Source organism: Pleurodeles waltl, chromosome 4_1 (genome assembly GCF_031143425.1).
Source record: "Pleurodeles waltl isolate 20211129_DDA chromosome 4_1, aPleWal1.hap1.20221129, whole genome shotgun sequence".
Lineage (NCBI taxonomy): Eukaryota > Metazoa > Chordata > Amphibia > Caudata > Salamandridae > Pleurodeles > Pleurodeles waltl.
Window position 1 is genome coordinate 765,981,058 of NC_090442.1, and position 14,583 is coordinate 765,995,640.

At 43.5% G+C, this 14,583-nt stretch overlaps 1 protein-coding gene across 1 annotated transcript in view; it reads left to right on the forward strand.

Annotated features, from left to right (window-relative positions):
* KCP (kielin cysteine rich BMP regulator) overlaps positions 1–14,583 on the forward strand; it is a 521,393-nt gene that overhangs the window by 165,727 nt on the left and 341,083 nt on the right. The window contains exons 16-20 of the mRNA XM_069229392.1: positions 946–1,039; positions 1,999–2,078; positions 8,720–8,899; positions 14,062–14,155; positions 14,342–14,424. Of these exons, the coding sequence (XP_069085493.1) occupies positions 946–1,039; positions 1,999–2,078; positions 8,720–8,899; positions 14,062–14,155; positions 14,342–14,424 (531 nt within the window). The remainder of the gene's footprint in view (positions 1–945; positions 1,040–1,998; positions 2,079–8,719; positions 8,900–14,061; positions 14,156–14,341; positions 14,425–14,583) is intronic.

Here is a 14,583-nt window from a genome sequence, read left to right on the forward strand (position 1 = left end):
AGTCATCCTGAAGAAGAAACTGGGTGCCCATCTCTATATAAATTCGGCATTTTGTCCTGATCTCTTTGGCTTTCTGATATTTTCTGTGAAGATGCAACTTCATTTTGATTGTACTTGGTAGAGGCTTGGGGTCTGATTTGGAGTTTGGTGAATGGGACAGATGTCATATCCGCTGAATTACAAGTGCATTATATCCTATGGCACTCGTAGTACAGCGGAAGGGATATCTGTCACATTTGTGACAGAGTATCCCATATGCCAACCTCTAATCGAGGCCTATGGTTGCGTTGCTACCAACAGAATGGATCCTTAACCAGATTTATTCCTCTTTAAGTGACATGCTTGAGATTTCAATAAATAAACAGAAACTGGAGTCATACTTACAGTAAATCTCAGCATTATGCCAAAGAAACTGCTTTCCAAATGGCAGGTCACCCTTCATGAGACCAGTTAGTCCAAGCCTGCTTGTCTGGAATAAAGTTGGAGCAGAGGAGTGATCCTATTGTCATAATTGCAGCAGCAGTACCGGGAGTCTGCATTCTTCTATCTGACTTTTCCTATCATGGGTGGCAGGTTTCCCAGAAAGAATATATGCAGCAAGTCAACGGCTGATGGTGGACTTTAGTTTTACTTGTGCTGTTCCTGGTCAATATATTGTTTCTGGAGTTTCACAAGATAGCTGGGTAATTTAGTAGTAGTATATTTATAAGGCTACACATGTATGTGGAGGTGTTTTCACACCATTACCCTCTTTTAAGGGATGGTGATTACAATATTTAACTCCATTAAATATTTAAACTTTGATTATGTTTCTCAGTTCAGCATAATTTACTTTGTAATTGGTGATGAAAGTTGTTGTCGCATTAACTCATTGCCCTCCCCATTACTCTTACCTTGGTGACAGTCTGAAATGAACTCTTCTGAAATCTCTTCTGTCTGCTGCAGAATAACCTAGTGCGATGCACCCCTGTCCACTGCCAACCCAGTAGATGTGCCAATCCTATACAGAGACCGGGACATTGCTGCTTCATGTGTCCAGGTGAGTGTGTCTCTGGGAATTCTTTGAAGCTTTGAAGGGCACCTAGTGCAGTACCCAACATAGCCTCAGGGTGCATGTATAGAGATCCACTGAGGGTGACTGGAGCCACAGCAAGTGCACCTTGAGCAAGTGATAAGATGATAGAGGACCACTGAAGGCAAGTTAGCTCACTGAATGTGCTCTGAGAGTATAATGCATGGGTAGAGACCCAGTCAGTACAGTTGAATGCATGCCAAGTGCCCTCTGAGCAAGTGGTAGTAAGTTATCCATCCTCCTAGCACTGCCTGTCACATACTTTGAACTTGGAGTTTACAGCATAGAGATTAGAGAATCATCAAAAGTGGACAGAAACTCATCAAGTGGATTATGAGCTTATGACACGTGAGTAGAGATCCACTATGGACAGCTGGAATTACAGTAAGTTCTTGAACAAGGTGAAAACACAGTAGAAATTCTCCAAAGACATATAGAGCCACCGGTGTATACTCTGATTGTGTTATGTGAGAGCTAAAATGCCATAAAAGGCTAATAGAACCTCACTGAGGGTATCCTGTTGAAGGGTTAGCAAGACAAAATTAAGGTCACACCAAAGTTGCTCTGGACACAAGGGTAGAGATGAATGAGGATACTTCATGTCAGGCTATACTCCTACTGCAGCATGGGTATATTTGTGTGCTCCCTTCCTCCATGACGACATTGACTGACATTCCTGTACTGCCCGTTGGTACTCACTGAGGTACCAGTGACTCCTAAAGCACCTTAGCTAATGTTGTAAGTTATATGTGGTGCCACTGCTTCACCCACCCCAGAATGGAAGGTAGGGTGAGGAAGGTGGTGGATGTTGTTTTTAAATTTTACAATCTTTTGGTATGTGCCCAATGTAACGAGACACACAACCCTTGCATCTCTATCACAAAGCCCTCATTGTATTCTCTTTACTTTCTTCTGTCTCATGTCAGCATGTGAACTGGATGGCCACCACCTAGAGCATGGTCATACTGCCATCACCATAGACGGCTGTCGGCGATGCATCTGCCAGGTAACCAGAAATACACCTGAATTTAGGGGTATCCGGAATGTTGCCTTTTTAAAATGCTTGAGTCTGCCAGAGCTTTCCTGTCAAATGTCACACAGGAAGCCATGTCCAAGGTGCTATTCCTAAAACAAAACGTGCAATCTACAATTCCAGCAACTAATCTTACATTTCTCTTGTCCAGGATATTACAATAGATAGTTTTTGGGCAAAAGGAAATCTGGACGTATTGTAGCAGGCTGGTGTGTTGAAAGGGCAGTGAGACAGGGGTGAAATGGTCACGCCATCCCATGCATCTGTCTCTCAGCTGCACTACAGGCTATTCAGAAACACTGGCCTTTCTTTATTCTTCCATATTCCTTTATGTGCTGGCCTACCTCCACCAGGTATTGTGAATACCTGACTTGTTGCTGCTGGTTATAAGTGGGATACGATCCGTTAAGTGTGCAACAACAATCTACTGATCACTTTCAGGAAAAAGACAACTATGATTTGACTACTGTTTCACAACGTGGTTGATGTACAATGTAAGGTTGTTGAAACGACTGCCACATATTGAATGCCACATTGAGTTACAGGTGCATTCTTTTATCCAGGGACATTTTGCTTTATTAATGAGATGAATATGTATTCTCTCAAAATTATTTTGAAAGTGTGTTTTTTCTTTTAGGAATGTGGGACACTGATGTGTGCTTTCTCTACCATTCCAATGCCTCTTTACCTGAATTTGATGTCACTTTCCCTGACCTTGTGTTTCATTTTCATTGATGTCAGTAGTCTTCAGCCTGATACACCCATACATGAATGTATCATGTGATTGGGTGACCAAGGGCTATGGGTACCATTCTTTATTGCTTCTGCTGTGTAGTATACAAGAGACCCCCAGGACTTAATAACCCTTAAAACCATCCAGTTTTGTCAAGTCAAGTCCAGGATTTATATCTTATTTCCAGTTTTTATCCACAGAGTTGTAGATCATGCTTTTGAAAACTGAGATTAGCTGGTCCTCCACAGAACCTTCCATGTATCCAGTACGGTGTGCAAAAACCTCCCCACCTCTTCTGTTTGTGTACGTTTAGCCATCAGTCCCTGAGTTTTACAAGTGCTCTACTACACCTTGTGTCATCAAACCACAAGCTGATATATTTTGCTCCTGTATGACTAATTTCTCTGTTCATATATCTTAAATCTCTCTTGATTATTTTCACCCACTCTTGTTATTTCCCTTTCTTTCAAACCTTTCCTCCTCACTAATACCTTCAATGATGATGGGATTTATAGACTGGTGGTAAATTTGGTGTTTGATCCTATTTATAACCATCCCTTAGCTAAAATATGAATCCCTCCTTGATGCATTCTCATAACTACTAAGCTTTGCCATAAATTACTCATGGTTTGCTACATGACTGTTACCTACCGTAAATCATGCTGGGCAAGACTTTTTTGGCATATCTGGAGTGGGCCTGGCCTTTCTCAGCTTTTGTAAAATCCAATAAGTCTCTGTAAGTGAAACTAAGGGTTGTTTGTCCTTTAAGACCAATATTTCCTGTAAACTCCATAATGTTTGCCCATTGCTCTTTAACCTCAGAATGCACCCTCTTGCTTATGCCATCCACATTTACATCTTGGTGTATCAAATTTACTCAGTCTGCAAAGAACTGACAGAAAAGGAACCACAAACCTTCTGACCCAATACACTCAAATCCTACCTCGTGTGCCAAACACCAAACATTTCATCCTCAGCTGAATGATTCTGATGACATGCCATATTTTTTTCATTTTAGAAAAAAAGTTACCCTACTTTTTTGTGGAAAGACAACTGCCCCGGATGGTTAATTCTGACAGTGCAAATGTTTAATCTAAAGTGTAAGGCAAGTAGTCTACTGTGCTGTGAAACAGAGGGAGGTGCAGACAGCTAAACACACCTTCTTGCCAGGGTGCCTGCCACCCTGAAAGTAAGGTGAATGCGAACAACTGGTCAATCTGCAATTGTAAAAGGTGCTTGCATGGCAGCATTGTTTTAATTGTTGGACTCATTTGGTGCTTCCTGATGACACACATTTATTCTTTTTGAGAAGTATTGTGAGGGAATTACCAGCTACCAGCTCATAATACATTTATCAGCTTCATCCTGATTATTTTCAGGAGAGAAAAACGGAAGCACTCCAGAGGCTGGGCTTACATCCCCTCACCTGCCCCCCAAAATAAGTAACATAACAGGGAACCGCAGCCAACAGGTCGAAATGGTTTTGGAACCACTGAGTTATGAGATAGAGAGTATCCTGCTCCACACAGATGTGGGGCAGCAGAGAGAGCTGCCTCCTTTGGATGGCAGGCCTTCTAAACAACCTATTGAGAGACTAGTATGTGTTAATACGTTTTGCAGCCTTTCCTACATGGTCAAGAAATCGAAATGCAAGAATTGGCATATTTTGAACAAAAGCAATCAGTCCATTCCACAGCCCCTTTTTGCGTTCAAATGCAGTCGTAACATTAAGGATAAGCTAGTCCACACCAGACCTCCTACACTGAGTACCAACAGACAGGAGACACCCTGGAGCCTCCCACCTGTAGAAGGCCATTTACCTTGTGGTTCCTGTGAAGTATGTACATTGATGGAACATACCACGCACATTGACATCAGGACCACTACTCCCTGGGAATTGAGACAACATACAAACTGCAGTAGCGAAAAACCCGTCTATCTTATCACTTGTCCCTGTGGGTTGCGCTATTTTGGCATGACGACACAGAAAATCAAAATCTGAATTGCTGATCCCAGAAGCACAATAGGATGCAGGAAACAGGCAACTAAACTTACAAATCATTTCATTGAGAGAGGTCACACATGCAGTGAATTTTATTAGACAGTGCTTGACAAACCAGCAGTTCCTACATTTGCCCCTAATATTTCACAAAGCATTTTCATCAGAGATCAAAAATGGATAATAAGGTTGCATAGACACACCAATGGGCTGAATGATGATATCCAATGGCCAGCCATTCACAAAACCATGATGGTCCATGTAAGTAACTTTAAATAGAAGGCACTCAGACCAGTGCTTAATTTGTGCTTGTTGATTCCAGTGCTGAGCACCGGCACTTATTTGTGAGGGCCGGGGCTTATTCTTATGCCTCAAGCATTTGCTGCGAGCAAAAGACACATATGTGAAAGACGGAAGAAGGAAAAACTATAAAAGGTCATAAAGGGAGAAAGTAGAAAGTTGCAGGATGAGCTGAAGGGGTAGGGGTGGCCGTAAATGGATTGAAGAGGCCCGAGATGGCTTCAGAATTACGCTGCCTCGGTATTCAGTGCTGGCAGATTTAATTACAGCAGCCTCGTGTTTAAGAGAAGGGCTTTGACACCGGCACCTCTTAATTTACAAATTAAGCACTGACTCAGACCAACTGTAAATTGCTCCTTAGTTTGCTATTCCACTTGTACCTATGATTTCCTGAATATAGTTGTGTAAGTGACCACCAAGCTGATTAGAATACCCCAAGAAAAACTGTAAATTACCCCTCAGTTTGCTGTTATATCTGTACATATGACTTCCTAAACATAGTTGTGTACTTGACCATCCAATTTACATTTATTTTGTTACTGTGAAGAGTCCTTTCACATAATTATAAAATAGAGTGTCAACTTCAGCTCTCATCATGAGCCTTGTTCTTTGTGTGCCTACTGGCTCCTTTTTTCTTTTTCCAGCAATGATATTTCATTAGTAAAAATGTGCTGTTGATACCACTTAGATGCCCCTTTGATTTTCGTGGCTATGCTGACTCTTAGGACTACACACTACAATTCCCATGATTCCTTCTGTGAGCAATACATTTTACACGTTTTACATTGTGCCATTTGGGGCTAGTAAATAGCTCTGTCTACAAAGCCTTGCGACTCTGTTTATTTCATGTCTATTGGCTCCTTTTTCGCTAATGATATTTTACCAGGGAAAATGTGCTGTTAATGCCGTTTAAATGCCTCTCTGATTTTATTAGCTACATATCTGAAGGTTACACACTACATTCCCCATGATGCCTTGTGATCATCACTGTGAGATATACTTTTTATAAGTTTTACAGTGTGTCATGTGGGGTTAGCAATCAGCTCTCAGCAGTGAGCCCCGAGACTCCTTTGTCGGCCAAATACACTTGCTTGATTAGACATTTTGCTAACGCCGTTTGTATACGTGTCCACATTCAACATTACCCATGATGCTGATCAGATTCTCATGAGTACATGCCTTCGGCGCCAGTCAAGGAACATTTAAGAGGATCCTGTTCCCGCTGCCAGTGTCCCTGTACCTGACAATGGAGGGGCTCGTGGAGAGAGAGACCCGGTCTAGTCTCTCCGCGGGCTCTTTCGGGGCACAGGAAGTGGCACGGAGGCGCCCTATTGGTAGCCAGGTAAGTGGGGGAGGGTGTTAGGGCAGGGTTTAAAAGAGGGGTGGAGGGGTGGGGTCGGTCTCTGTTCCGCGCCGACTGGGGGTGACATCTGCAGGCAGCGTTTGACCACCCACCCAGCGTTAAAAGGCAAAGGGGATGGGGGGCTGTATATAGTTTTAGGTTTGATAGGGGAGGTAGGTGGTTAGGAGTCTTAGCAGTCATTTAGGGCAGGTAAGGTAGGGTGTGTGTAGCAGGAGATGGGGGAGGGTGGAGAGCCAGATGCGGGCTTGTCCACCCTTCCAGGGAGAAAAACAAGGAGGTGAAGGATCAGAGCGGGGGGCTAGGTTACAAGCTAAGAAGGCTTGGGAGGAATAGGGGAGCGTCTACGGTAGGAGAATTGAAGGGAACTATTTGAGGAAAGAATGAAGGAAAAGGAATAGTAAAAGTTAAGGTCTGGTTAAAAGGAGGATATACTGTTAAAATGTAAATTGATGTTGTGTTTTAAATCCTGTCCTAAATAAATGACCTTTTACACTAACAACGATTGTCACTGTATGTATGTCCCGATGGATGTGGCTCCTCACAGGCTCTATATAGGTAAACGCCCTCGTGGGGCGTGTCACTCACACTTGAGTTGTCATTGTTCTAAAAAAAAAACCTGCACAAGCTATCACATATGGGTACAAATCTTTTGGCTTGTTGCAATTCGGTGACCTACCTGGTTTTAATGTTTCTATTTTGGTAATGTTTATGGTAATGATTTTAATGTATCTTATCTGTGCCTACATTTGTCAATTATTGTTCTCCTATTTCTATCCTGCCTGGGTTCTCTCATGTGGCATATTTTACTCCTTTTAGATCTTTTCCTTGAGAGACTGCTTCATCAAGAACTTCAAATGGATGTGAGGGCTGAGTTCACCTCTCAGAGCCTCGCTCAGTGCCCACCGTGCTCTCTGACTTACGTGTCACGCCTTACTGGGCTACTTATTAGAATTAGATTCAGGGAGGTTCTGCGTATATATATATATATATATATATATATATATATATATATATATATATATAAATATATATAAAGAAAAGGGGGAAGTGGATTATAGGAGTGGGCGCTCACAGATAGTCACAAATTTATCCAGCAATACAAACAATAATAAACACGGTGCTCCCGGCCGGAGGGTCCTCCCAACTCCTCCAGCATTCCTCAAGAGAAACAACAAACAGACAAAAGGGGCCAAGGCACTCGTGAAGTGATGTATACTCTAAAGTCCGTGTTCGGATAGGATAGAGTCCTGATTCCAGTTGTTCAACTTGACTGTAAAGTCATGTAGTCTTGAAATCAATAATTTAATTCATTTCCGGTTTATTCTTGAACATGTTTTCCTTATGTAGTGGTTAACAAACAACAGCCAACATGTGTTTCGTCTTGAGAGGGTAACCTCACAGACTTCCTCAGGGCTTAGTTATGAATCTCAATCTCATGGCAAAAGACAATGTGGACCTATTCAAGAAGATACTTCACAATGTGGTTCTTTCTGACATAATCAATAAAAAGAAGCTGCATATAGATGCGAGAGTTCTGTATTGTACTCTCTTCATCAGCGTGTTGACGAAAGGTGTGTGTGTTCATTTTTTTTATTGATTATGAAGAGCCCTTCAGCCCCTGTAGTACACAAGGGCTATCCTTCACCCCTTTCTTTCTTTCTAAGGCGTATGAATATCTGTTATATGTGGAAAGCTCAGGTGTCCCCACCACGTTCCGCACTTGGGCCCCATCAATTTGTGTTAGTCAACTGACCACTGGTTAACATGACCCTTTGTTCCTGGCAAAAGATTTCTCTTGCTATAAAAAGGTGAGATCTTTACAATCGCCACCCGACTTAAAATAAAAGTCCCAAATTTCAAGAAAAGCCAAACAATGGATGAGCTTCCTTTGTCCAAGCCATTGTTGGGGAACATCCTTCTTCTGATTCTCAATTGGTCAATAACTATTGCCTGATTGTACTTTGCATTGAAGTGTTTTAATTTGCTTTATTAATGTAGAAGCAGAATACATCTACTATTTCTGTTAAGAAGGTCCTGTGTCTCAGCTCAAAGTAGTCATGTAGGTGGCAACTGTTATGATCTACAAAAAGTTATAACGTAGCTTATTTCTTTGTGTCCTTCATCTTCACATATCTCCATTTCTCAATGTATGTCCTCCTCTTCCCCATTGCCTCCTCTCTAATTGCATCTCTTAGTCTCTCTCTTTCTTTTCCCAACAGGGGGGTGCTCTCGAGTGCACAGACATCCAGCAGTGCAGTCAGCAGTGTACGCATGGGGTAAAGCCTCGGCCTGGATCCTGCTGCCCAGACTGCTCTCTCTGTGACTACCATGGGCAGATTGTTCCCAATGGCATGTTTAGGTCTACAGTCAATGTATGTGAGGAAAACTGCAGGTGCCAGGTGAGTTTCTGGAAAGAGCTTCAGGGTGGAGGGAGCATAGAGGAAGGAAGGGATATTGGTGGGAGAAATATTAAGGCATATTCTGAAATGCAAAATGTTTCCTAAATGAATTACTTGATTTCAACACCTGATACTACTTTTTGGGCATTAGTCACAGCTTCTTTGTTTCAAGTCTATAACTGTGTTTTGCAAGGTGGAATAAGCAACAGGAGCTAATGGAACATGCAGTGCTGAAGGAGATTCAATCTTTACTAAGCAGCAACTGTCTAGCCTTAACCGTCAACCACCATACCCAGAGTGCTAGACAACGTAAGCCCTGGTTAGTGTATTAAGTTAGGCAAACCTCTACATACAAACAAACCTAAACTCCACAACAGTGAAACAGAGCATTTGCAATGGCTTCAAGAACAAGTGTAAACACAACTCACAAAAAGGAGACATAGAAGAAGTTCCAAAATCAGAAAAAAGGAGCAGGAGTGCTCTCATTTCAAAGAAATGTAGAACACTTAGGGGCTCATTGAGAGTTTTGCGGCCCCACCACAGGACTGCCAAACTCGTGGGGAGGATGCCACTGCCATGGCAGTGGCGTCCACCCCTGCCCTATTACAATGTTCCCGACATTCTGACCGACAGGAACATTGCAGCAGAGCGTACCTGCCAGTCAAACCGGCAGGAACAGTGCTACGAGATAGTGTTCAGCTCCCTTAAAGGATCTGAGTGCTATCTCTTAGCACGGAGGGGGGTGACCAGCACCCTCGGAATGCACACTGTCTGCAAGGAGACCATGAGCATTCTGATGGTGCTGGGCGGGGGGACAGGCCCCCCTCCCCTGCGCCCTAGCACACTCTCTCTGCCAGCCTATCCATGCTGGTTAGACTGCCATGGAAAAACTGGTGGTGAGGGGAGTTGTAATCAGCCAGGCGGCTCTGAGTTCAACGCCACCCTGGCTGAGTACAACTCTGACTACTGTTATGCCATCAGGAACCATGTTCCCGGCGGGGACGGCGTCACCCTGGCAGTTCCGCCCACCAGGGTTGTAATTGGATGGTCAGACCGCCTGGAGTGCAGCAGTCTGACCGTCAACGTGAGTGTGGCGGTCCTTTGGACTGCCACACTCATAATGAGGCCCCTAGACTGATTATAAACTTGAGGAAAATTGAACTGATGGGTCTTGAGGTAGAAGATGACACCCCTACAAGACGTCATACCATCAGTAAGGAAAGTGGTTTAATGGTGATGACTGACTGACGTGTTAGTTAACTAAGAATTTCTTTTAATTGATACCACATCAGAAACATTATCGATCCAAAATCTGGACATGCTGTATAAATTAGCACCCGTGGCGTTAACAAAATATTTGTAGGGGCTGGTAGCACCTGAAGAGGAGTTTCCTTGACTATCCAAATCTAATGAATGGACCATGAAATTAAATTCTTTAAACTAACAGGGAGGATCTGCCACTGTGACACATACCTTTCTATATTATCTGCTGTTTTTAAGTTGGCTATCTTTCTTGAGATATAGTTGGGCTTATGGGGCTGGATTCACAAAACAGTGTTACATATTGTTTACTCCAGCTTGGATTTCTGACAGCTGGCCCTGATTGACAAGGGGCCTTGATGTAAGTCCAGAAAAGTGTGCCTCCTGTCAATGCACTAGGCAGAAATTTTGCCTGTGAACAGTCCTCCACTATAGGTTTATGATTACCATATGCTATGCGCTTTTTAAAGACTCATTTATTCTTTATAGGGATTGTTGTGTGGATAAACCTTTTCTCTTAGACCACAATTAAATATGGAGGTGTCCTCGAAGAGTGTCAGCATAGAAAACCTGTGTAGGAGTTCCATCCCATTTGGTTTTATGGACTGTGTGTCCATTCCAAATAGTTTTCATGACTGATAACAAAACAACATAACCTCCCCCTTCATTGTCACCAAGCATGTGGAAAAGTCTATCCACACAGGGTGACGTGTGTGGATTTCCCAACTGAAATCCTTATTCTGGCAATCAGAATTTCGGTTTTGAAATGCAGGAATCCTATTTTTTAACACCAACTGAAGACAAATATGAGCATAACATTTTTATGAATGGGGCTTAAATTGCCTATTGCCTTTCAACCCCAGAAGGGAATCCTGACATTTTAAAAGACAAGGTTTGCTATGAGGCATTTCATCTTGTCTTTTAAGGAAATTATGAAATTGTTTTCGATGATGGTGTCATGCATTCATCTTGTATCAGACACCTGCGTACACTTGAAAAGCAATGCAGCAGTGACTAAATAGCCGGTTTACAGGTTAAGAGGAATTGAGACTACCTAGGGCTGTATTATGGAAACAGCACACTGTCCTAATCTGTGCCACACTGCATTGAGTGCAGACTATCACAACAATTACACAGTTCCAAGTGTAGTTGTGAAGCCACACCTACCCTGAAATAGTGCATTAGTGGAAGATGAACTGACTTTTTGAAGTCACTGGTCCATTTTTCACTATTCAGATGGCAACTCGACAGTACTTCATTGGTGGGGGACAGAGTTGTGAATTCGGGAGGGACAGTGAGTGACTGCATCCACCTGCCGGTGGGTACATGGGAGGGATGGCTGTGACTCCCCATTCCTCCCTTTCATGGGGTCCCTCAAGTGGCTCACTGACTGTGTGCCACCTCAATGTGGCACACGGTCAGTATGCCCTTGACAGTTCATTTGCCTCTACTCCCCAGGCCTGCAATAAATCTCTGGTAGAGTCAAAAAAGTTCCTCATTTAAATATGACCAAACATCAGTTTAAATGTGGGAATTTCCCCTTGAGATCACGCGGTGCACGTATAGCGCTTGTGTATCGGTATTACAGAAAGGACCCCGCAAGCATATGCAGTTTATTCTGTAATACCAAAGTTGCCATGAAGACACATTAAGTGGGCACATCCTTGTTGCTCCCATCCGGACACTTATTGTAATACGGCCCTTAGTGGTTGTAATATCTAAGGTTCCTGTCAAATGTGAGGACCTTCGGGAACCCATGGTTGATCACTACAACAGATTAACATCAAATGGGAGGGGAGCACATATTGGGTGATGAATGCACAAACAAATTTCTCAGAAAAGAGAGAACTGTTGAATCACGGCCCTGAAATCATGTCAGACACTGATAAAAACAAGTTGGTTCACATAGGAACAGGCAATGTGGCGTCACAGTATTGCTTAGTGCACGAGGAGGGAACAAAGTCACCCCAATGGTGGAGCGTTTTCACTTCATCTTGCTTGTGCTTCTCCTTTATTCAAACTGTTTGCCGTCCACATAACTGACACTATTTAAGTCTGTTTTTCATTACAATCAATGCTTCTTTTTGAAACTCACTCAGCAATTTAATGCCAAAGATACTCAAATGTTTTCGAAAAAACAACCAATCTAGCCTAAAAAATGCAACAATCTTTGGCAAACCTATCAGCGAAATTAAAGAAGTGATGCGAAACAACATGCTGAAGTTTCTTTATGACTGAACAGAGATTGTATAAGTTGGTTTCCATTCTTGCGATGGATTCCTCAGTTTATGACCTGCCTGTTGATGCAAAATTTACTCTGGAGAGAAGGTATTATCAATGAACAAGGCAACTTTTTCTTTTTAAAAATGTTGTAAATAATTTGTTCATTCTAAACCTTCTATCAAAGGGCCTTGCATGTTATTACCTTTAATTAGCCACGCCTAGATAGGGCCTTGGGACAAATGTGCGTCTAGCATGGTTCCAGATCAGAAGGTTTAGGTGGTCGAATAGCAGCAAATATGGAACTCTACTGCTTCTAAAAAGTCAAGAATAAACTGACTATATCTCAGTAACACTGTTTACTCTTCCTTGAGTATAGGACAACTCACACAGGTGGACTTCCAGGTCTGCCCTGTTGATTGTTGCAATTTCAACTTTCTATAATGGCAAAATATATAACAATCCACAACCCCTTAAAACCTCTTAATCAGTTTCTCACCTAGCATGCCAAAGTCAATGATCCACTTGTTCTCCTACCGCCAAGAAACCATCTCCGTGTCAGTTGTGCATCCTCAAAACACAATTAACCTAGTTCATGTAATGCATATAAAAGGATCTGCCTATCCATGTTTCTTTCACTTCATGGCCCTCATTACAACCCTGGCGGTCGGTGTTAAAACAGCGGTAATAACGCCAACAGGCCGGCGGTAAAAAAAAAGGGATTTTGACCATGGCGGTTACCCCCATCCAAGACCGCCACTTTAACACACCAACCGCCAGGGTGGTAAAGGCTGCTGGGCTGGAGCTTCGGTCTCCAGCCCGGCGACCGTCACAATCCCACCCTCAGCATTACATTCCGGCCTACCGCCATGGTTTTCGTGCCAAACTTACAGCCACGAAAACCATGTCAGTAGGCACTATCAGTGCCAGGGAATACCTTCCCTGTCATTGATAGGGGTCTCCCCCATCCCACCTCCCCCTCTCAGAGTCCACCCCCACCCTCCCCCTCCCTCTCCTGCCCCCACACATATACACCCCCCCACGCGCACCCATATACACACATGCACACACGCATACCCACCACCACCCACGCATGCACACATACATACCCACACACCACAACACACACCACCATACCTTGTCACACACATGCATTCACAACACACAACACTCACAATCACTTATTCATGCATGCATCCTACGCAACTCACACACGCATACCAAAACATACACCCCCCACATACACACAACACCCCCTACCCCCCTCTCTGGTTGGAGAACCCAACTTACCTGCTTGCAGGGTTCCTCCGGCTGGAGACGGTCCGCGGCGCTGCTGTCAGCAGCAGCATCCGCCAGCAAAACACTGCCAGGCCATATCATTGCTCATGATACGGTCAGCAGTGTTTTGCTGACATGACGCTGCTGATGTCAGCAGCGCCGCCTTACCGCCGTCCGCCACCATGACCACCGGCGGTGTTCCGGCAGCATTCTGGCTGAATACCTTCGGCGGTCATGATACGCGTAGACTGCTGCTAGCCATGGTGGCGTTGTGTTGCCGGCCGTTGCTGTGGCGGTAGGCGGCCAATGCCGCCAATGTTGTAATGAGGGCCTCTGTCTTTTCAAACGGTCATTTACCAGTTACTAAAAAGGTGGCTTGTTTCATCTCTCTTTCTCTTTTCCAGGATGGGAATGTGGTGTGCCAAAAGACTTCCTGCAAGGAACTGAACTGTTCTCTGGTGGAAAATGTGCCTGGAGAGTGCTGTCCACGATGCCACGGTGAGTGTACAGAAGTGAATCTATACACCTTTTGAAGGCCTCATTAATTTCTTGATGTTGCCTTGATATGCTCTACCATCTATGTTTATTGAGTAGGATGTCAGAAAATTGCATTTTTTATATTATTTACCATTAATCACTGTTAACTTGAGGTAAATCTGAGATAGGAAATCTGTTATTCTGCAGGCTGCCTGGACGGGACATCTCTGCACCAGTTTGGTGAAGAGTGGACACATGCTGAGGACCCTTGCACAATTTGCACTTGCTGGGTAAGAATGCTTTGTGGTTAGCTTAATATACATTTGATTACCACACTGCCTATTACTCCCTATAAAGTTCAAAGTCATTTCTTGATGTTGACAGTATTTCCAAATCTGACAAGCAAAAACACCCCCTCTGTTCTTAGGAGTTTCTGTGCCTGGACTTTG